Source organism: Gopherus flavomarginatus, chromosome 1 (assembly GCF_025201925.1).
Source record: "Gopherus flavomarginatus isolate rGopFla2 chromosome 1, rGopFla2.mat.asm, whole genome shotgun sequence".
NCBI classification, from domain to species: domain Eukaryota; kingdom Metazoa; phylum Chordata; order Testudines; family Testudinidae; genus Gopherus; species Gopherus flavomarginatus.
Genome location: NC_066617.1, coordinates 185,065,428 through 185,090,489, shown reverse-complemented (window position 1 = coordinate 185,090,489; position 25,062 = coordinate 185,065,428). Strand labels below are relative to the sequence as shown.

Here is a 25,062-nt window from a genome sequence, read left to right as displayed (position 1 = left end):
GTATGTCTACTGGATGCTGCTGGCAGAGGTGGTGCTGCAGCGCTACACAGCAGCATCCCCTTGCCTTGCGTACGGCAGATGGTGCAGTATGACTGATATCCATCATCGTCGTCCTGTGGGTGCTCCTGGCTGGCCTTGGTGAGGTCGGTCAGGGGCACCTGGACAAAAATGGGAATGACTCCAGGTCATTCTCTTCTTTAAATTTTGTGTAATGGAGATTCAGTCCTGCCTAGAATATCATGCCAGCTGGAGGCTTCTGCCTCAGGCTGCTCTCCCAGTTGGCAGCACCGCTTGGTCACGCCTACCTCTTGCTCCCATAGCTCACAATCAGATACATAAACCTCTACATTTTGCTGCAAATAAAAAAAAAATTATGCTCCCATTTAGAACTGTCCTCCAACATACATATCCTGGGACAGTGTGTATTTTACCAGTGTCAACCAAAGGCCCACACACAAATGGCAATTCAGTCCTGCCTGTGCTTCTATCCTAGTGCTTATCACAGATTCCCATTTTCAGCTGAGCAAGTGCAGAATAGTGGTTCACTCTACTTCGCTGTAAGTCAACTGCCCTCCCTCCCCACTTTGATCTCTGCTTGCAGAGGCAATAAAGTCAGTGTTGTTTCAAATTCATGCATTCTTTATTACTTCATCACACATATGGGAGGATAACTGCCACAGTAGCCCAGGAGGGGTGGAGGAGGAGGGAAGCAATGGGTGGGATTGTTGTAGGAGCACCCCCTAGAATGGCATGCAGCTCATTTCTGTGGGATTTCTGGGGCTCTGACCTGGAGCGCTCATTTGCCTCTCTAGTTCTTTAGTAGGCTTGCCTGATATTCTAAGCAGGACTGACTCTCCATTAGATAAAACTTAAAGAAGAGAATGACCTGGGAAGTCATTCCCATTTTTGTCCAGGTGCCCCCAACCGACCTCACCAAGGCTGGCCAGGAGCACCCATGACAGCAGTAGCTGGTACAGTATGACTGGTAACCGTCTTTGCTAACTTGCAAAGGCAAGGGGATGCTGCTGTGTAGCACTGCGGTACCGCGTCTGTCAGCAGCATCCAGTAGACATATGGTGACAGTGAAAAAAGGTTGAACGGGGGCTCCATGGTTGCCGTGCTATGGCATCTGTCCGGGCAATCCAGGGAAAAGGGAGTGAAATGATTGTCTGCCGTTGCTTTCACGGAGGGAGGATTGACTGACGACATTTACCCTAACCACCCGGAACAAATTTTTGGCCCCATCAGGCATTGGGATCTCAACCCAGAATTCCAATGGGTGAGGGAGACTGTGGGAACTATGGGATAGCTCTGGGATAGCTACCCACAGTGCAACGCTCCAGAAGTCGATGCTAGCCTTGGTACATGGACAGGCACTGCCGAATTAATGTGCTCAGTGTGGCCGCATGCACTTGACTTTATATAATTGGTTGCCAAAATTTGAAATATGTAAATTTGGAGTAATCCCGTAGTGTAGACATACCCTTAGTTTGAGAAGGCAGTTGTTTAAGAGAGGTCTATTAACTACTGGAACTTGCTCAGTCTCCAGAATAGCTTTGTAGATGGGTCTCAGCTTGGTTGATACTTTCCCAACATAGTACTTGAACACTACAGATTATTTATTTTGGCCCTTAATTTATCTGCCAGTATGAGAGGAGACAGACTTCTACTTACAGACCACATATTGCAGTTGTAGGTGACAGAGAAAAGGTTTCAGTTTCATTTGACAGCCTATGGTTCAGTTTCATTTTTATCTTCACGCAAGCAACCACATTGTCCCAGTTTGTTTGATGCTAATAGAGATTCAAACATGGAACCTCAGTAAGATATTTTTACAAAGTCATTTTTCCTAGCACGCTTTAAGTAAAAAAAAAAAATATATATATAGTGGCACAGGTAATGAGGTCTACAGTTAAGGTTGCTCAATATTTTCCATTATAAGCGCTGTTTCTAGCTGCTTATCACATTGATAACCTGAGGCAGGCACCTGGCATGGAAAACTTCAGCCTGAACAGTCAAAGGATAAGATTTTTGGAGAATTTCAGCCAGAATTGTTCAGCCATTTTTGAGAATGAAATTAAGGAAAGATTCTGTTTGCCCATGTTAACAAATTACTGCATTTGTTTTGTTGTCAAGCTCTAGCACTCCTGGCTTTGGAGCAAGATCTTGAATTTGATATGGGAGGTTGCCTTAGTGTCAAGGATGTGTCTTTTGCCACCCCTGAAAAAAAAATCACCCAAATGTGACCAAGTTATAAGCCTTTGAAAATTCTGTTTGCACATGCTCAAGACAGACTTATTAGTATAGGGGCTAAATACTATCTGCATTGATCATGTTCCATCTCTTCAGAGCGTCTATGTGCTGAACAGACTGCAAGTTCTCTGCTCTCACAAAGCAACTGAGCACACTCCATCCCAGGACTGCAGGGGGCCACTGTCATGACAGGTACAGGAATTGAGAGCAGGAAGCCCATCTCTACTGTGCTCTCAGTGGTCTCCCTGCAGGTACCCAGGCAGCACAGAGGAAGATGGAACAGCCTATCTTGAATGCAGGACTGAGGAACAGATGAGATAAAGGGGGAAGAGATGCAGGACAGAGGGAGAAGGAATAGAAGCAAAGGTGGGACAGAAGACAAAGGAGGGATGAAAATAAGAACAAGGTGGGGACAGGAACAGAGAAAGGGGGAAAGATATGAGCTGAAGAGGATAAGGGTAGGGCTAAAGCTAGAAGAGTTTAACCACTAGAAAACACTCCCCCACAAAATCTGGAATTCAACCCTATAATCACAAGTCAACATTCGTTTGCTGTCTAGTGAGTTCCTCTGGAACTCACTGGCAAGTGTGTCACCACCTCCTTCAGTTGTTGGTCCACACAGAAGATAACAGACTTCAACAGCTACTAGTTTGTCTGTTATTTTAAATGGTAGTGGACTATGCCATGGATCTAAACTTTCAAGACCTGCTGATGACAAATTGGGGATGGTGGTGGCGGGATCAATATGGTTTCACGACATTTTTTTATCATTTAAGTTTTTAAAACTTTAAAAAATACATTAAAAAACTAAATTAAATGAACACTAAGGATGCAAAATCAAGCACTTGAAATTTGTAAGTGCCAGAATTAAGGTTGCCTGCCTGTGCAACCTTAGTTTGACCCCTCTGTGAATATGCTTTATAATACAGTCCAACTATAGGATCACATACTATTTTTTCCTCCTGACTGCTGCCCCATTCAGTCTACAGGATGGATAGTACTCACTGAACAGATGTGTGTTCAATTTTTTTTTATTCTCAACATTTAATGTATGGCCCCCAAACCTATTGAATACAGAATTATTAATATCCTTATGGACTTTATTATGGTGGCCCCACTACAATATCTTAATGCTTTATAAACATTAATGGATATATCTTCATTGCACCTGTGTGAGGTGAAATTATCCTGATTTTTCACTGGGAAACTGAAGCACTGAGATTAAAGACAAAACTGTCAAATGTATAAACTAATATTGCATGCCCATTCTGAGAAGCCTAGGGCCTGACTTTTACGAATACTTCGCATTAGATAGCTCTTTATATATTCAGAGCACAGCTAACTTCATCCTCAGCTGCAAGTGCTCATCACTTTTGCAAAATCATAGCTCAACTGTCACAAGCTGGATACCAAGAAAATGAGGAATGCAGTGGCCACTTGGTTTTAATGACTTGCCCAGCATCACATAGGAACTCTGTGGCCCAGGCAGGGACACAATCTAGTTCTCTAGGCTGACATTCTGTTGGTTCAATAGAACACATTACCTCACCCACTTTCTCTCTAACTACAAGAGACCATCCTTTCGCTTCCTGCATCCCTTCCTCATTCACTATACATCTTCCAATGTCTTAAAACCAGTGAGGCAGGGGTCCTATAGACAGCAGCCTGCTTCATGATACAACTCTGATTCATCCTGTGCAACCAATGAGACAGGCAACCTATGGGGGAAAAATAGTATGTGATGTCATTCAAGACTGTATTGTAATGTATACATACATGCTGGTCAAATTAAGGTTGTACAGGCAACCTTAATTCTGGCATTTCCTACTTAAGTGCCTGACTTTTAAACCTTAATAGTCTTTTTATTGTTTTTAAATATCTTTTGTAAGTATTCAGTATGTGAAATGAACAACATATCATCCTTGAGCAATAAACCAATAGATTCCTTCTGAGTGCTTGAGGGAAATTCCTGATTTCAAACCCTACCAATAATATCTAGTGTTAGCCTCCAGTATTAGACTATTACACATTTTTTATGAGTGAAGAAAACCACATATGCATTTATGTTTTACCTGTCTCAGTTTATTTGCATGTAATTTTACAGTTTCTACTTCACATCACACATTTATTGCTTCTCTTGCACAATAGTTTGACAAGGGCAATTGCCTTGCATTACATTTTGGAACGCTGGAACATGTGCCAGTAAAATGTACAGGATATATTAGAAGATCAATTTAAAGTAAATATAGCAGATAATTACATTGCTTTTATTTCACTACAAAGTTTACAACTTTGGAAACAATAATTGGTTCCAGTTATTAAAACACTTCACTGTACTTTTTTAAGCATAAGTGTACGGGAATGCATTTATAGCTCACTAATGCACAATGAATTAAGGAGGGAAAGGAGCTGTGACATTACATAGCACTGTTGCGCATGGTATTTGTCTTTCACATATCTGTTGCACAGAATACAGTAAGAGTTGGGATGTTCATGAACCTTTTAATTTGAAATCATCAAAAGACTGGTTTCCCATCATGTTACATTATGCTGTCCCACTCATTCGTTTGTTTTTTGAAATATATTTCCAGGTTAAAGTTCTAGTAAGTGTAATAAAACACATGCAAGGTTTTTGTCAATTTGGGCATAAATGTTCGGCCATTTAGAAGACAAAGCTTACATAGAAGATGACTGATGCATAGAACTATGAATTAACAAAACCCGTTGTGGACATTTTCTCTGTTGAAAATTTCTGAATTAGAAAACTTGGAACTGTAAATCAAAATAGATTGTAAAGCAAAATAAAACCTCATTTTGGAGCATATACAAATATGTAGGTCAACATGTTTTTAAATTAGTGTAGCAAAATAAATCATGTGTCTTTAAATCTGTATGACCTTTTCAGAGTTAAAATGAATACACTGTGGATACAATTTGAATATACAGAATCTTATTCTTTACTATGCTGGATTTCTTGTAAAGAATTCATTTAGACAACAATTTCAGCCAGCTCTCTAAACCATTTACTAGCTTGAACATATCAAAAAGCTTGGTTTGAATAACATATCTATATTTCTAATACTGTTTCTTCCTTGGTAAGCAAAATATTTTTTAAATTATAAAAATGCAAGATCAACATTACAAGTTCTCCAAGTTAAATGAAAGCTTTAGGAAGCAGTGAAACCAGTGGCTACAGGGTCCTTAGATTTATGAGAGAGTATGTAAAATAATAAATGTTCTTTTTAAAATGTTCTCACTTATTGTACCATTTCAGTAAATGTAACAGTACTTAGCTCTCACAGATCACTTATCATCCCAGAATGCTTTCTAAAGGTAGGCAAGTATCATGAGCCCCATTTTTCAGATACAGAACCTGAGGAACACAGAGTGAAATGACTTGCCCAAGATCACAGAACAGATAAGTGGCAGGGACTCATGACTAGAACCCAAGTGACATGTGTCCCACTTTATCCACTAGCTTTGAAGATTTTACTGTGAAATATTCATTAAATAAAAATGGCAGAGGACAGTATTCTTGATTGGAAAAACTGCACATCCTAGAAGTATCTTGGAATTTGCTGCAGAAGGCAATCCCTCACACCCAGAAGGCTGCCTTTTGTCAGATTATTTATGTTTGACTTCAATACGCTGTTTTTCTCTTTATCCTAACAGGAGACAATGATCTGTAATGAATATTTGAATTCAATACCAAAATGATAAAAGAGGTTTCAAAGAAATTGCTGAAATCAGAGCAAGAACACTTTCGGTACAACATTGTTCCTGACAAGACACTGGGAATGACAGTTTAATTGACAATGCCAGCTGCTCTGAAATGTTTTAAAATGTAATGCTGTAACATCACAAATGCAAAGATGCATTTTTCTTTCATATATTGTCTCCTTGAATTAGATTTTAGCAACTTGAGAGCACTATAATTATATGTAAATATTAATCCTACATTTCAATGACCTAGTTTCAAAAAGCAGCCACAGTGTTAATTCTGTGATGTTTAGTGCTGGTACAATATTTCTTCTCCACGTTTTGGTTCTGCAGTGATGGTTATGTAGTTCTTCAGTTCGGGATATCCATATTCTGGAGCACAATCGCCACTCTGCTTGGAATGTACGCCTAATAAAAGAACAACAACAGAACATGAATCACAATGGACATGATTTTTCATTGGGGCTGTATAAATCACTACATAAACAGGCATTTGAGAGTGAAACATTTTAGGTCATTAAAAAACTTACAAAACATTTTTGAAATGTGTAATTAATATGAATCAGATGTAAAGTGTAATTATTGATTGCCCACTCTCCCATGTCAGAATCATGCAAGGCAATCTTAATCATACCCTCACTGCAGGATTTTTCCTCTTACTTATGATCAGCCATAGGGTGATATTTTTATGCAATTACCACTAGAGGGCTCCATTTGATTTACAATTGGCGATTTAAGAAACTTGAGGACATCTAGATCGATAGACTGCAGAGTTATAAATTACAAACTCTTACCACAGCATTTGAACAGTATTGTGTTGTGAATTAAAGCTGCTCCAAGGTCTATGATGTCATTTCACACAGGTAAATACAAGAAATATAACACAGCAATGCATTTTTACCATTCTGACATCTATGGAACGTAAGTATCTGATAGAACAAAATGTTGAACATAGAAATTGATTCCAATTGATCACTGCTAAATTCTGATTTTCTAGTCAAATTATGTTTTTATTTAACCTTTGGATTATGATAAACAACTTGAATTATTTAAAAAGATTTCTCAAAGATGAAAGAGAATGTGTGACATTTATATTTATTCCTTCTAAGCACAGATTAGATTCACAATGGAAAAAACATCTTGACTTGTACTGTTTACTAAATATTTTGCTGTGTGGCACTGTAACCATTGACAAACAGAGCTGTTCATATATGCGGAACAACTCATTAAAAATGAAAGTATAAAAAGTAACACAATTGAGGGTTATTGGTTTCAGTTTGACAACGCCCTTGTTTAAGCCATCTTTCTTTCCCTTGACATTCTTAAAATTCTGCTATTTTCAGCCATGTTATCTCCAAGTTAGAGGTTGACTGACAGTATTGAAAAGCTTTCATAGTTTGCAACTGGAATGAAAGGCGTAAAAGAAAACAGCTTTAGGAAAAAAAGAGAGGAAAAAAAGAACAACTGATCTTCATCGAACCAGATTGTAGCATGTCCGATGCATCTCAAACTGTCACTAGTAAACACAGTGATATCCCCTAAGGTTTCATTGATAAATAACTCCTACAAATCTGTTCACAAGAAGAGGAAATACCAAATAAAGTTGGTTTAAGTCAACTAGCTCACAGAATAAGGTTTGGAAGTTACAGATTTACAGAGAAATTCATTATGTAGATTTAAATCAGAGAGAGAGTTTCCAATTTTTTTTCAATAAAAATGATTCCACAGATGTGAAAAAAGTTACTGCGGTTACAACGACAAAAATGAAGTTTGACAAAGGGAATAATGATTGCTCTGGTTGATGTCCAAGTTAAGAACATGCCATTAAAAGTATTATGGGCCATGTGTTCAGCTGAAGTAACTGGCAAAGCTCTGCTGATGTCAATGGAATTATGTCACTTAACTCCAGTTGAGGAGCTAGCCCAATGTGACACCACTGTATTTTCTTACAAACCAGAATTTTAAACGTTTTCAAAATCAGTTTTCGTAGTTGGGAAATGTGCCATATTTAGAGAGTTTGGGACCAAGTCTTCCATTTATTCCCAGAAGAGCTGCAGCTAAATGAGCCCTACTGTACCTCAATTCCACCTGCCCATATGCCTGACTCCTGACTTACAGGAACTATTTTTAGTTACAGTCTCCATGATTTTTCACAATTCAGCCTCTTTCCTGAATCAAAGCAGTGACAAATATGTGGGCACCTATTCATTGAAAACTACATCACACCAATGGATTTCACACAGGTTATGTAGCACCCATTAGGTGTTTAATAAAATGTTAAAGAGCAGTAAAACAGTTGAAAGTAACTATGACAAACATGAATATAGATTAAGATTCCTTACAGTGCTACAGTAGAAGTTATTCAGAAGACTTTTTCCCCTCCAAACTGGTATACATAGGTATTTGAGAGCTCTCATAAGAATTATAAGTGAAATTATGCTATTCCAGACACTACTGTATGGCAACTGCTGGCACACGCTGACTTTTTAATGGCTACCATATTACACACACTATAATGAAACATAAAGGATGACTGACGTCCTGAAGCCATGGGTTTAAAATTCAGTGACATTGCTCTTATAGCAATCAATTTCTGAGTGAAATATTTATCAGCCTGACAAAAACTCAATGTGTCCAGCCAGGTGGAAGTCATAATGTTCAACTAATACAGATATATAGAAACCCGACAATACAATTACAACTATTTGATGGCTACAAAACTCTTGTAGGATCAAACACCTTCCAGATGAGTTATACAATAAAAGCCAACAAGAGAAGAGCTGGTTAGCAAAAAAAAATATATAAGAAGTAGTTTCTAATGTGGGTTTGCAACCAATGAGCCTGAGTTATGTAATGCCAGTGGGCATTTAGCATAGAGTTCAGTGCAGATTGTGCTCAGTGCAGGGGTGAGGAGGGAAAAGGAAAAAGATGGGTTTGCCGAAGTCACCCTTTCACACCACTAACTGCCTCCGGTGTAAGTATGTGCAACCACTTAGATGTTCTAACTTATCCTTGCTAGAATGATTCCCTAGTGATCATTTTGCCTATTGTGGATTAATATATTACGTTTCAACTATCCCCTTTCTAGCCTTTACCACATATTCTATGCCTGAGCAGGGATATGGATACAGTAATGCTATTCTTTATGCCACTGGAGGGTTCCCCAGTGCCAGGGAAATCCTCAGGTGTCCCTTTAGGGCATGATAATAGTGATTTGGCAAAACTTTGGTGGTGTAAAATGATTTTACAGGAGGCTGTAACAGAGATGTGAATCAGGCCCTATATCTTCAGAAAATGCATGTTTGTTAACTATCTTCAAACTCTCCTAGGTAACCAGTATAAAAACTATGCATTTAAAGAAAATATTTTTAGGGACGGAATCTTCCTTTCGTTCTTTAAAATTTGGAATAGTTTGATTAGATACAATGGTGATGAGGGTTGTATAAGAAACTAATTAGAATAGAATAATCTAATGTTGATTAAACCCACTCTTGCTGCACAGGGCCTAATTAGTTACCACCTAGTATCAAACCTTCCATTCCTGGACAAACTCAAAAGAGAAGCTAGCCAAAGGCCATGAACAAGTTCATTTAACTAATGACAATATCTTAGACCCTGCACAATCTGGAGTCAGGGAAGAATCATGGGCTAGAAATAGCATCAGTGGCTCTGTTGGATGATTTCCTATTGTTGATGGATGGAGAACAGACATCCAGTCTCATCCTCATGGACCTCTCTGTAGCATTTGACATTACTAATCATGAGATACTACAGACTTTCCTGAAGGAGTTTGCAAGTGGGAATGCACTAAACTGAGGCATTCCCAGACCTGGATAAATTCTCTCTGGTGCTATTCAACATCCATGTGCAGCCACTGGCAAAACTGGTGGGACATCACAAACACACTATGCAGCCGATATACAGCTGTATATTCTTTATTGTTTATGATAACATCACTCTCACCAAGATGACCCAGTGCTTGGACGAAATTAGCATATGGATGAACAGCTGGTTGAAGCTAAACTAAAGCAAGACAGAGGTTATGCTTGTTGGCAGAGTGTGACAAGGTAACCCCCATAACGGATGCCTGAAAATGTGGAAATGGCAGAGGTGCTTAATCACTTATTTGTTTTGGTTTTCACCAAGAAGGCTGGTGATGATTGGTCGCCTAACATAATGAATGCCAGTGAAAATGAGGTACGATCAGAGGCTAAAATAAGGAAAGAGTAAGTTAAAAATTATGTAAACAAGTTAGATGTCTTCAAGTCACCAGGCCCTGATGAAATGCATGCTAGAATATTCAAGGAGCTGACTGAGGAAATATCTGAGCCATTAGCAATTATCTTTGAAAAGTCACGGAAGACGGGAGAGATTTCAAAAGACTGGAAAAAGGTAAACATAGTGCCAATGTATAAAATGGGAAATAAGGACAACCCATGAAATTACAGACCAGTCAGCTTAACTTCTGTACTCAGGAAAATAATGGAGAAAATAATTAGGCAATCAATTTCCAAACATCTAGAAGATAATAACGTGCTAAATAAGTCAACATGGATTTGTCAAGAACAAATTGTGTCAAACCAACCTGATACCTTTCTTTGACAGTGTAATAAGCCTTGTGGATCGGGGGAAGTGGTAGACATGGTATATCTTGACTTTAGTAAAGCTTTTTAGTCTCACATGATCTTCTCATAAACAAAGTAGTAGGGAAATGCAAACTAGAAGGAGCTACTATAAGGTGAGAGTATAACTGGTTGGAAAACCATTTCCAGTGTGTAGTTATCGGTGATTCACAGTCATGCTGGAAGAGCATAGTGAGTGGAAGCCCGCAGGGATCAGTTCTGGATCTGTTTCTCTTCAATATCTTCAGAGATTATCTTGAGAGAGAGTACACTTATTAAATTTGTGGATGATACCAAGCTCGGAGGGGTTGCAAGTGCTTTGGAGGATAGGATTATAATTCAAAATGATCTTGACAAACTGGAGAAATGGTCTGAAGTAAATAGGATGAAATTCAGTAAGGACAAATGCAAAGTACTGCACTTTGGAAGGAACACTCAATTGCACAAATACAAAATGGGAAATGACTGCTAGGAATAAGTATGACAGAAAGGGATCTGGGGGTCATAGTGGGCCACAAGCTAAATATGAGTCAATAGGGTAGCACTGTTGCAAAAAAAGCAAACATCATTCTGGGATGTATTAGCAGGAGTGTTGTAAGCAAGACACAAGCAGTAATTCTTCCACTCTACTCCTTGTTAATTCGGCCTAAACTGGAGTATTGTGTCTAGTTCTGGGCACCACTTTTCAGGAAAGACTGACAAATTGAAGTCAGCCCAGAGAAGAGCAACAAAAATTATTGAAGGTCTAGAAAACATGACTTATGAAGGAAGATTGAAAAAAATTGGGTTTGTTTAGTCTGGAAAAGAGAAGATTGAAAGGGGCCACGATAATGGTTTTCAAGTACATAAAAGATTGTTACAAAGAGGAGGGAGAAAACTTGTCTTTCTTAACCACTGAGAATAGGACAAGAAGCTTAAATTGCAGCAAAGGAGGTTTAGGTTGGACATTAGGAAAAACTTCCTGTCAGGGTGGTTCAACACTGGAATAAATTGCTCAGGGAGGTTGTAGTATCTCCATCATTGGAGATTTTTAGGAGCAGGTTAGACAAACACCTGTCAGGGATGGTCTAGATGAGGAGTAGGCAAACTTTTTGGCCCAAGGGCCACATCTGGGTATGGAAATTGTATGGCAGGCCATGAATGCTCGTCAAATTGGGGGTGGGCCTGGGATGAGGGAGGGGGTGAGGGCTCTGCACTGGGACTAGAAATGAGGAGTTCAGGGTGTGGGAGGGGGCTCCAAGCTGTGGCAGGAGGTTGGGGTACAGACGGGGGGGGGGTGCGGCCTCTGGGGTGGTGCTGGGGATGAGTGGTTTGGGGTGCAGGAGAGTGCTCTGGGCTGAGATCGAGGGATTCAGAGGGTGGGAGCAGGCTCAGGGCTGGAGCAGGGTGTTGGGAGGCGGGAGGTGGTCAAGGATGCAGGGTCTGGGTAGCGCTTACCTCAAGCAGCTCCCGGAAGCAGCAGCATGTCCCCCTATGTTTCCTATACAGAGGTGAGGCCGAGCAGCTTTCTGCGCTGCCCCAGGCACTGCCCCTGCAGCTCCCATTGGCTGTGGTTCCTAGCCAATGGGAGCTGCGGGGTGGTGCTTGAGGTGGTGGCAGTGTGGGAAGCCTCCTGGCTGCCCCTACATGTAGGAGCTGGAGAGGATCATGCCGCTCCTTCCAGGAGCCACATGGAGCCATGGCATGCGCAGAGCGGGGAACTCCCCTCTTCCCAAGCAGGAACTCGAGAGCTGGATTAAAACATCTGATGGATGTGGCCCAAGGGACGTAGTTTGCCCATCCCTGGTCTAGATAATACTTGGTTCTGCTATGAGTGCAGAAGACTGGACAAGATGACCTCTCAAGGTCCCTTCCACTCCTATGATCTATGACCTTTTGCAGTAGGCCACAGCATGACAAATATGCCTGCCTCAGTTTCCCCTCAATCATAAAAGGAGCACAGTCTTTCTCAATGTCTAATTCAAAAACTTGCCTTTAAGCATAATTTATTCCTGTACTTGTTCAACAGGCCATAGAAACCCCATGATAAAACCCTTCTCCCCAAATTGCAATGTACAACAGGTTCACAGCTGTTTGCAATGACCACTTCCAGAACAACATTTCCAACTCAACCTCCTGAGAGTCCATCTCCAGTCTGGTCCCAGACTCACTTTCTCCCCTTGTTCCAGGGTTCCACTATCTAGGCCATTCACCCAATTTGTTCTCAGATTAGCTTTGCTTATTTTCCATAGCTTTTCCCTGGTAGCTCTAAGTCAAGTCTCCTGTGACAGAACTCCCTGTAGTGTTCCATCAACCCAACCTCCCTGTCTGAGAGTCCTAAGCCTGCTACTGTGATCCACCCTTCAGCATAAACCCTCTTGTTTTGGGCTGGTTCTTCCTAGGGGCCTCTGTACAAGCTCTCTGTTAGTTTGGTAGGTGTTCCCAAGTCTGGCCAGTCCTCCTTATTATCTAATTGCTCTTCCCAATGGCTCTCTTTCCAGCTTGCTGCTGCTGCTCCTATTTCTCCCCAAGTCTCTCCTTTCCTCCTCAGGCAGCTTGCACCTGCCCCTTTTCTGGCTGATCCATCTGTCTCAGTCTCCCCCTCATTTATATGGCCCAGGTGCCTTCTTATGGAAGGCAGCTAATGAATCACAGGTGCATTGGAACCTGCTGTCTCTTGAAGGAGCCAATCACACTGTGACACAGAGGGAAACACTTTGCACTGTGGATGCAACCTCTCAATCTCCTCAGGCTGAAGACACATTTCCACAGTGACTGAACTGTAACAGTAGAATACAGATTATGAAACAGGGCTGTCAACCTTGACTAGACCTAGTGGGACAATGAGGGTTAGCAGATAAAGCCATTGATTTAACAACCCTCTGCCAGCAGTCCCACTTCTCAGAGCTGAAGCATGGAAAATCCTAGAGTAGGAAATAAAAACAGAAAAGGTGTTCCAGTGATTTTGAAGGAGACATGCTCTCTGTGTCACAAAGCCATACCACCAACAAAGCACAAGACACACTGGAGGAGTGGGCATGAAGGGTTTACCTTCCTCCCAGGACATTGGCCAAACCAACCAAGAACTCTCAGGAGGTGTGAGGACTCTAAGGTTTGTGTGAGGGTATTGTGTACAGGCTTTTTATTTTCACTTGATCTAAATTTCTCCTATGCTAAGAGTAAAGTGCATCTGTGTGTTTAAGAAGTTCCCTTGCAAAGTCTGGCTTCCTTAACTGTTGCTTTGAACAAACAGTTCAACTATAATCCAGAGTGCCCACAAAGACAGAGCTCTGAGGATAGCATGCATAAGCTACTGGAAGGCTTGCAGGCGTTCAGCACCAGTCTCAAGGCCAAGGACAGTTGAACTGCAGGCTCCCATATCAGGAATCTGCACCCCGGCAACGTCCCTGCAACAATATCTGGATGCTGATCAGAATCACTTGGCTTGAAAGCACAGGGGATCCAAAGAGTGGGTCCAATACAGCTGCTTTCACTGTCCCACAAGGGGTGGGGGAATGGGGCAGCCAGGGTTGTAATATCAAAATACAGGGCACCACTGATTGATGCCACTAATGATGTAAATTTGATTTTTTTTAATGCCTTCCAAGAAATGTTGTCCACTCCTAATTTAAAACCCTCTTAAAAATCTAAATAATACACAAAATGCATTAGTGTACTAAAAACAATGAAGCAATCAAGATGGATGAATGACTTATGCAAAATACAATTCTATGTTTAACTCTTGTTCTATGTCCCCTTCCTTTTCTTTTATTACTAACACTTGGTGTCCTATGGAATTTAAACTGGAAGCTCTTTTGCAGAGGACCAGGTCTTTATTTCTCTTTGTATGGTCCCATGCCCACTTTTAGGAGTTCAAAAACATACTTTGCATGCGCACACACACTATTTCCTAAAATGTGGTGTTTACGGTTTTTCATTTTCAATTTTCATCTTCTTAAGGGCACTATAAGTATCAAAATATTTTAGCTGTGAATTGCCAACCTAGACTGTGTGCAAGAGACAGCAGAAGGTTATATGTAACAATGATAGTTTGACAAATGCAAGCATCTCTTACACTCTGTAGGATTTATATTCCTTTATTCAAAATACATGTACTTGTAATTTCTTATGAAGAACAGGAATGTTATTCAAATTTTTAATAGAGCATATAGACTAAACCATCAAGATCACTTTAGAAGCATCTATCAGATGCTGTGTCTTAAGTGGTACAAGACACAAAGAAGGATATTCTGGCCAAAGTATCAGACGTACTTTAGCATAAGAGCATTATCAGGTGTTACTTTGAATAATTTACATTTGCTGATGCCAAAAATATTTTAAACAGTGTTAAATGTGTCCTCATTAGGGCTGAGCAAACCCTGCAGTATCCAGTTTGTGTTTCCAAGAACTAAGCTTTGCAGGATACATTTGAGTGGACTTGTAATACCCAAACTTCCAAGCAAACAAGTTTCCTAGCAACTGTGCACTAAGGCCTATCTTGTGCTCTCTCCTCACTTTGTTTGTTTAGAAATCCACTGCTGTAGGAAAGAGAACATCTTCCCTCCTCTACCCCTTGTTGCAGTAGGAGAAAGTACTTTGAAGACCTTAGGGACTAGAAGGCACTCAACCTCCTTTGTGACTGCCCCATCCTTATAACTTTGTAATGTTCAAGTTGCTACTGGGTCCCAGGAAGATTCTCCAGAGGTGGCCACCAGAATGCATCCAGGAGCTACAACGAGACAGGATAAACACAAAACCTTTTCCTCCCAAAAGACAACAAAGATGAGATTTGCACAAGTGGTGGGATTGCTTCTTGGCCTTAAGAACTGTATCAACCTGTCTCTGCTCAAAGTTTGTGGCTTTAAGCTGATGCTTGTGCATTTGGCCAAAATTTATGCAGATTTCAGGTGAGTTCAAGATTATCATGAGCACAGACCTTCATCATGTCCCTCAAAGTCCTGTCTCCTTTCTTAAGCTATCAGATGGGTGTAATTTTTGTGGGTCCTCCTCCCCCTCTTTTATTCTCTGCAGGGGTCCCAGAAGGCTCTTATTGGCCCACTCTCCTCCATTTACACACTATCTCTGTGTTATTTCACCCACGTACATGGTTTCAACTACAATCTTTATCTCCAATCCTGACCTGTCCCTTCCTGCTAATAGCAAATCTGAGCCTGTCTTTGAATCTCCTCCTTTATATTTCATCATCCATTGAAGTTAACAAGAGATAAACCTGAACTCCTGGTTTTCTGTCCCAATTCACTCTGCACACCACCCATTCTGTCATTGAACACCTACACTATCCTCCCTGTCACTCAAGCCCAAATCTTTGATGTCTCCCTCTCGTTTGCATTTTACAAAATCAAGCTGTGTCCAAATGTTGCTGCTTCTTTCTCCATGATATTTGTAAGATCCATCCTTTTCTTTCTATCCAAAAAGTTTTAGGACACATCCATGCCCTCATTACTTCCTCTGTGGATTACGGTAATCTCTAGCCTCCCAAACACCTGTATCATCTCTCCCTTCTTCAGATCTCAGAAAACTGGCTGCTAAGATCATCTTCTTTGCCTGTTCTAATCACTTCACCCAATTCTGAATCCTCCCACTGTATCCTCTTCTGATTCACTAGATCAATTTCCATCTTCCTGGTCTTCACCTTCAAGGTCCTTCATAACTCTGCTTCCCATTCCGTCAGCTCTTGTCTCATCACATTGGCCGTTCTGCACGTTTTGTCAGCTTCTCACATTACCTTCTCTGAACTAGTCCATAAGCTGACTATCTTCTTCTCCTTCAAAATTCACCTCTGCCAGAAAGCCTATGCTGCAGAGGGTTTAGATCTCTGTCCCTAAGTCACATTTCAGAACAGAAAATGAATGTAGGAGGGCAGAGTTGTATTAAGGAAAATATCTAATTGAAAGGACAATAATGAAATTGACTGGGACAAAGACATGCAGACTGGCCTGTGAAATACGGTCTTTGAAAGGTGGAGGATTGAGGATCATTGAGGATACGAAGACTCTCAGCAATTTGAGAGAAAGCAGAAAGTTATGTTTGGACTTGCCTACATTGGGACATTCAGGAAAATTAATCCAAATTAATGTTTAAAGTGAATTACTTAAACCATGCTAAACCCCTCTGTGGATGCTCTTATTTAGAACTGAAGTGGCCTTAATTCGGTTTAGCTTAATTCAGTGAATTAAGGTACTTTCACTGAATTGAACTAAACCAAATTAAGGTCCCTTTAATTCTGAATAAGAGCACTCACACAAGTGTTTAAATGAGGTTTCATTAATCTATTTGAAAAGTACATTTGGATTAATTTGCCCGAGTGTCTCCATGTAGGCAAGCCTTAAATCACAGATGAGCATACAAGATATATGGGGATGCTAGGCTTTTTATATTAACAAAAAATTGTAATTTTTATATATTTGATTTTTAGCTTCAGAAACATTTGTATGTTACTTCTCTTTTTGGACTATAAGCTCTTTAGGACTATTTATTTGTACATATTTTTATAGTATCTAGGACAATGCAACCCCAATACAGACTGGCCACTAGTGTAATACAGACATTAAACATTTAGTATACTTGTTAAGCAGATTTGCATCTGGTTTCACGAGGTTCTATAAGCATGTTTCATTGATGCAAAATGATCTCAACACCACGACATATTGGGTAGAGGAACACACACGCAGATATTCTGTTTTTGTTGGTCATATGCTATTCCCTAGGTTTGTTACTTTCATAATCTGGACGATATCAAGAAACAAAAGCTTAGCATAGCCAATATATAGGAAAACTTCTTAAATGCCCCCTCACATTGGATTTACATTACTGTCCTTCTACTTAAAGGGTACGATAACACAGATGACAGTTGGCACCAACCAAAGCAATCTGCATGAAAATCCTTTCAGATATTCAGTTGCTTAGGGACAAACTTGAGTAAATGGCAATAGTTACAATGCTTTGTGCAAAATGAGCAACTACATTGAATGGAATCTGGGAACAAACCCTGACACATAGTACTCCCCAAATATAGAAAACCAGAAATTCTTCTAAAACTTGTAAGCACCCACTCAGCACTTTCTGATCACTCGGGCTAGCTTCACCATTAGGTAACTATTTGTTAACAGGAATGCTAACATCTGCCAATACCTCCAACACCAAACAAAATTGGCTGGAGTTGCAATGAAACCAGCCTACAACCAGAGGCTACCTTTTTTGCCACCCCAAGCACAGCAGGCAGGCCGCCTTTGGCAGCTTGCCTGCGGGAGGTTTGCCAGTCCCGTGCCTTTGGCGTTCTCGCCACCGAATCCACAGGACTGGCGGATCTCCTGCAGAAACGTTGCTGAAGACAGCCTGACTGCTGCCCTCACAGTGACTGGCAGGGTGCCCCCCGGCAGCTTGCCGCCCCAGACATGCACTTGAAGAGCTGGTGCCTGGAGCTGCCACTGACTACAACTCATTCTGACGGCTCAAAATCCAATCTCAGAAGTTATTTCATGCTGATTTTTGCGCTGGACGTAGTAATGACTAGAATTCACAGGTAGATATTATTGTGTCAGGCACTATAGGCAGCTACTGTGTACTGCAGCTGGTGGATGCAGAAGAATGACAGCAGTGTATGAGCAAACTTTTCCTTAATTAAAATAAAGATTTTACTTGGAAATCATCTCATGTCTCTCTCTATATTTTTTTAAACGGGCATTGATGTTACAGTGAGAATATAATAAGCCAATAATTAAGATATTGGATAGTTTTGCTTTGTGTTATGTGTTAAGTCAAATATATTTAAAATTACGTTTTGTTACATGTTTGGCTTCAATAATAGGTACTCTGTAAGGCTAAGAAGCTACATTTAAAGTAAAGTGAAGTTTTCAATGCCTTTAAAAAAAAAACAAAATTACAGGTATAAGGCATGAATATGCAGAAAATCATTTTTCAGAATGGTCTCAGTCTCAAGGTCAGAAGGGATCATTATGGTCATCTAGTCTGATCTCCTGCACAATGCAGCCCAACAATCTCACCCACCCACTCCTGTAACAAACCCCAAACCTATGTCTGAGTTATTGAAATCCTCAAATTGTGGTTTAAAGACCTCAAGGTGCAGAGAATCCTCCAGCAAGTGACTCATGCCCCATGCTGCAGAGGATGGCGAAAAACCTCCAGGGCCTCTGCCAATCTGCCCCGGAGGAAAATTCCTTCTCGACCCCAAATATGGCAATCAGTTAAACCCTGAGCATGTGGGCAAGACTCACCAGCCAGCACCCAGGAAAGAATTCTCTGTAGTAACTCAGATCCCACCCCATCTAACATCCCATCACAGATCATTGGGCATATTTACCTGCTAATAATCAAAGATAGCCTAATTTTGGCAATTAATTTATCCCATCATACCATCCCCTCCATAAACTTAGCAAGCTTAGTCTTGAAAGCAGATGTGTCTTTTGCCCCCACTACTCCCCTTGGAAGATTGTTCCAGAACTTCACTCCTCTAATGGTTAGAAACCTTCATCTAAGTTCAAGTCTAAACTTCCTAGTGTCCAGTTTATATCCATTTGTTCTTATGTCCACATTGGTTCTAAGCTTAAATAATTCCTCTCCCTCCCTGATATTTATCCCTCTGATTTATTTAAAAAGGGTAATCATCTCTCCCCTCAGCCTTCTTTTGGTTAGGCTAAACAAGCCAAGCTCTTTGAGTCTCCTTTCATAAGACAGGTTTTCCATTCCTTGGATCATCCTAGTAGCCCTTCTCTGTACCTGTTCCAGTTTGAATTCATCCTTCTTAAAAAGTTATGTAAAGTAACTGCAGCTGTTGTATAGACTATCACAAGATTTCTCTTCTGTTTTCTCTTGTGCTATTTTTCTATAATTTTGTTTACAGAAGAAAGGGGAAACAAGGAATGAGGTGGAACTAAAGACAATATCATACACTAATGCAGTCTACTGGAAAACTACCAGGTGTTTTAGAAGCCATTCCACTGTATGTTTTCTTTCCTTTAGAAATCAAATAATCTAAGAACATGTATGAATAGAAACTAAGCAGCTTTAATCATCAGGTACACAATAGGAGGTAAAAATATCAAAAGAGCTGGCTGATATTAAAGACCTAACCTTTATTTTATCCCCTTCTCTTTTAGAAACAGTTAATTTTCTAACTACAAAGCTTATTCTACATAATCGTTATGGTATAAAAAAATCCAGTCAGCTAAAGACTACATCAGGCCCTTAAAAATCAATGCACAAATCTTTGTCATGAAAGTTATGCAAATGACTATTTTCAAAGATAAGGGTCACAAAGTGCTTTAGATCATTTCACTCTACGAGAATGCTTTAAGTCTATCAACTGTCACAAGGAATGCAGAAAATTGAATTCTAGCACTGAATATTACATGTTAGAGCCGAAGTGAAAAGTGACAATAACGATTTTTCTTAATACAATGATTCACAGTTGGTTCTATTTAATTTAGGACACTTTCAAAGTAACCCCAAATTATAATTATATATATTATTTGGGGTTACTTTGAAAGTGTCCCTAAATTAAATAGAACTGATTGTGAATTGTTATATTATTTTAATATTATATATCGGAAATAGACTATATAAATAAGTGCATAAGGAAAATTGAATAATTCCCTATCTTAAAAAAGGTGACTTTTTTCAAGCTAATTCGACACGACTAAAGCAAAAGGAAAGATAAGTTTAAATTTTACTGATAGATAATAATACTTTTTATAAAATCCATTCTGCTTTGCCAGTGGCTTATTAATAAAGGCAACTTAGCTGCAGGACAATTACAATAAAGAGGATTATAGTACAGCGTGGGCAAAAATATCAGTAAAATATATATTGCAAGATCTACATATATTTCTATGTTTATCATAGACAACAAAAAATTTGTGTGCGTGTGCGGACATTGCTGATGCTCTGAAGCTGGGAATAGCAGAATTACTATAAAGACAAGGGCTTTATATTTTCAGGAAAATGACTCACAGGAACAATTGTCAGTGCTGTTACTGTACAAGAAACCCTTAAACAGCTACAAGATTCACTGTTCCTTTATTACTTTCATCCATAAACCTCCAGTAAAAAAAACAAAGTGCCATGAATGCAATGAATTTAAATAGAGTAAACACTCCGATATTTGGTAGGGATGATTTGGAATATTATTGAATATATGTTATACTTTTCTTCATTTGAAACTCCAAGTCTCTCTCACATGTGCTGCCACCAATTTCTATCTCTGCTCTGTAGGTAAGTAACACTAGCTATAGAGCTGAGTGAACACTTGGTTTTTCAGTTTGGTGGCTTAACTGAAAAATCTGATTTTTGTTTGTTTGCTTTGGGTTGAACTACAACTGATTTTTTTAGAAACAGACAAATGTTTTGTTCAACCTGAAATAAATTTCTTATTATTTTTTTATTTTCATTTTTGGGTGTTTTCTTTACTCTTTGAATTTTTTAAAACAAATATCACTAAACTTCAGAATGAAAAGTTTCAAATTAAAATGTAAAAATATTTCCCTTTGAAAACGTAACCCTCCCACACAATATTTCAATTTTTTTAAATCTCTTTTTCTTTTTATTAGACTGAAACTATTTGTCAAATTTGACTTGAAGTAATAAATAGCTTTGATTGACAGAAAAATGTATTTTTAGACAAAAACTATTCAACAATTTTTTTTCTCCAGCTCTATACCTGAGAAAGTAGAAACCAGATGTAAGATGTTGTCACTTATGAGCAAGCACTGTAATTAGCGCCCCACTCATCAAATTTTAAAAGGAAAGGGTGAACCAACATAATTTACCTAGACATTCAAAAGGCTTCGACAAAGTCTCTCACCGAAGGTTATTAAGGAAAGTTGTCATGGTACGAGGAATAAAGTATTGTCCCATATAGGAACTAGCTAGTAGTAACAGTAGTAATAAAAGGTCACTTTTCATCATGGCAAAAGGTTACCAGTGAGATGCCATCCACACTCCACTGTAGGATCAGTGGTATTTAATGTATTTTTTTAATGATTGGGAAATAGGAGTGAGCAATGAGATGGTAAAATTTGCAAATGAGAGTATTTAGACAGATCAATGATGGAAAAGCATTGAGTTATTTTTTCTGTTTTGAAGCTCTTAATGGTTTTCAAACCTGCTCCCTGTGACCTTTACAAACAGGTATCTGGATTCACATACCATCATCCCACTTGTAGTCAAAGTTTACTCGTATGAGTCCTACACTTCAGAACTTAATCTTCATCCTCTCTCTCCCTTCCACGTGTGTCACTTTCTTCCTGCTCATTTTCTAACATCGCTTTGAAGATTTCCTTCATTCAATAATATTTTTAGAATAATTATGCTCTATATATCATCTTTCATTCAAAATTAACCCTCCATGTTTATTTGAGCTTAAATTTACAGGAATAGTCTTATTATACTGTATATATTTTTATTCTCTTATATAGTGCTTTCACAGGTGGCTTTATTTAAACAAAGCCTTTCAGATGCAATCTTAACTATGGTGCAGATTGTGTGCCACCATAATATTGTTTACTATTTATTATTGTAGTGGAGAAGAATTCAAACTTTTGAAATGAGGAACCCATAGCCCTCATGCATCTTCTTGAGAAGACAAGATGATTTACCCAACAGGAAAAAGTAACAGTTGAAAATGTCAACACCAAGTGGAGAAGGTAGCCGTACAACTTTCATTAATTTCAATGAGAGTTCTACGGTGAAATAAGTCAGCTTTGAAAATATTAACTAATTTGTAACAATGCCCCCCCCCCCCCAAGATGACTGTTTATACAAAGATTGGGATCTAAATTGGTATTTATATAGGCTTTATTTTAAAATAAGGATTGAAAGCTCCAGCAACCAAACTGGTTCAACTATTTTAAGTACTAATATTTTGCCTTGTTTTTTTCTGTCCCTTTCCTAAAATTGGCTTCCTTTTACTGGCACTTTACCTCCAACTGGTGGCTTTTTACAAGGTTGCCAAAATTGCTCTGTGAATTGAATTGCTGGGGGATATAAAAAAGTGAGGTGACTGACACTCTTGGGATTCTGATATTGATGTGCCATTGCCATGCCACAATTTGTTCTCAAAGAAAATATTAACTGCTTTTGATGTCTTACATGCTTTTCTTCCACATGCTCTTATTAAGTCCCATCTTTCCATTTCATGTCTGGACACGTCTGCTTTGCATTTGTCATATTCTTCATATAAGAATTTCAAAATGGTATTTACATTCCAAGTTGAGGTTAACAATTGTAAGTAAGTGTTATAAACAAGTTAGTAGCAGAGAGTTAATGTTCACAAATGGTTACGGCAGTGAGTTGGGAGTAGAGGTCTGGAAGCTAGAATTCCTGGAGCCCTGTGTTGTTAAGGAACATTGAGAAATTACAACTTCCTGGTGTCTCAGTTTCCCTGTCAGTAAAATCAATAGAAATACTTACCTGCGCCATAAGGGCACATTAAATAAATGTTGATAAAAGTCTTCACGATCCTCTGAGGAAAGACATGATGAAGTGAAAAGAACTTTTCCACAATGAAAATGGCTGAGAAACACATAATTCTCACAAAAACAATGAAACACTCTTCACTGTCAATTTACAAAATTACGTTAGTGCTCAAAAAACAGGTGATGGGGGCAGCCCTGGGAACCAAAGTCCTCCATTTAACCTCAGAAGAGGTACGGCACAGCAGAAACAGTACAGGCATTCACATGATACAGTGTAATCTACTACACTATGATATTATTTGTGAGGGAGTGATAGCTCAGTGGTTTGGGCATTGGCCTCCTAAACCCAGGGTTGTGAGTTCAATCCTTGAGGGGGCCATTTAGGGATCTAGGGCAAAAATCTGCCTAGGAATTGGTCCTTCTTTGAGAAGCGGGTTGGACTAGATGACCTCCTGAGATCCCTCCAAACCCTGATATTCTATGATTATGATATAAGTCTAGTACAGAGATATAGTACAAACTTCCTCATGCTGACAAACCAATGTGGCTATCTTGAACCACATGGCTCCCTTCCAAGGGTGAGTGTAATAATATCCATGCCTTTTCAAATCTTAGTTTCTACTAAGACTGAACAAGATTGCCACCTGTGTTTGTAGTTTTTTGTAATGTAGATACTTATCCAGTAGAAACTTGGCTAAGACAACCAAGTCACTTCACATATGCCATTCAAGAGGAGACAATGGTTATACAATATATTGTATCTACAGTCAGGCATCATTAGTAGATGGAACAAAAAATCTCAGAATGGAAAAATGGTAAAATTGATATATATAAAAATAAAGCACAATAAATATTCTGCTTTGGTGAAAGGCAGCTTCTGACAGAAGAATTATACAAGTTTTGGCCCAAAGAAATTATTACATATACCCGACCCTATCTGTGGCAGTGTGTGGAACCCTTATTTCAGCCTAGAGCTGGAGCCCCCTCAGGTCATTTTGTGGGAATGTATGATGTCCATTCTACCTTACATAGTTTTTTTCTGCCAGCTAAGGAAGTAGAAGCCTCTTGCAAACACATGATTTGCCCAGATCCAAATTTGTGGAGGGTAGTAGTGGTTGGGAAGCGGCAATGCAAAAATGAGAGTTTCTACCCAGCTCTAATCACAAGGTAAGCATGCAAGGTTACTCATACATGAAAATGAAGCAAATGAATACGGTGATTATCACAGTGATAACTCAAATGCACATTAAAATAGTTTCATGCATCTTTCTCTGCAAATAATATTTGAATATAGCAATAATTTTGTCCTAGGGAGGTGCAAGCAAATTTAAGTGGAATGTCAAATTGAAAATCAAAACAAATCATACCCATCACCAGTGGCTTTTAATTTAATCTATTACTTTCATGCAAACACTGATTTTGGAAGACTTCAATATCCTCCCTCAAAAAAACACCAACAGACAAACAAAGGGTATGGCTTACACTTGAAATTTCAAAGTCGGAGTGCCAGCGCTGGGAGAGAGCTCTCTCAGCGCTGCACGTAAACCACATCCCTTACGGGTGTAGCTTGCAGCGCTGCAGCACTGATTACACTGAGGCTTTACAGCGCTGTATCTTGCAGCGCTCAGGGGGGTGTTTTTTCACACCCCTGAGCGCGAAAGTTGCAGTGCTGTAAAGTGCCAGTGTAGCCATGGCCAAAATTTCAATATATCTACAGTTGTTTGTTGTTGACTCCAAATATATCAAAATTGCTTGAGAAATAAGTTACATAATTAAAACAGAAAGAAAACTTACACTTACCAAAAGAGAATTAGATCGAAAATTATGTGAATATTGTTCAGTGAAGTATTCTGTATTGTGGTCCAGTCTCTGATGTCCTCCATATTCTGGTGCATCAGAATCCAGTGCAATTTTATACTTAAAACAATTCATTAAGGAACTAGCACTGTTAAATGCAGAAAAATGCTGCATGGCAATGCACATCAATATATTCCAACATTTAAAACAAAAAACATGAAACCATTTAAGAAGAGGAA

General features: G+C 39.3%; 2 protein-coding genes across 11 annotated transcripts in view; one reads left to right on the top strand and one right to left on the bottom strand.

Moving 5' to 3' along the window:
• The window catches only part of LOC127055132 (uncharacterized), a 1,051,551-nt gene that overhangs the window by 274,795 nt on the left and 751,694 nt on the right, over positions 1-25,062 (top strand). The window lies entirely within an intron of this gene.
• The window catches only part of GBE1 (1,4-alpha-glucan branching enzyme 1), a 302,275-nt gene continuing 281,526 nt past the window's right edge, over positions 4,314-25,062 (bottom strand). For all 10 annotated transcript variants that reach the window (XM_050958316.1, XM_050958334.1, XM_050958362.1 and 7 more), the window contains 2 exons: positions 24,827-24,946; positions 4,314-6,381 (listed from right to left, as the gene is read on the bottom strand). In XM_050958316.1, coding sequence (XP_050814273.1) covers positions 6,325-6,381; positions 24,827-24,946 — 177 coding nt within the window. In that variant the 3' untranslated portion in view covers positions 4,314-6,324. The remainder of the gene's footprint in view (positions 6,382-24,826; positions 24,947-25,062) is intronic.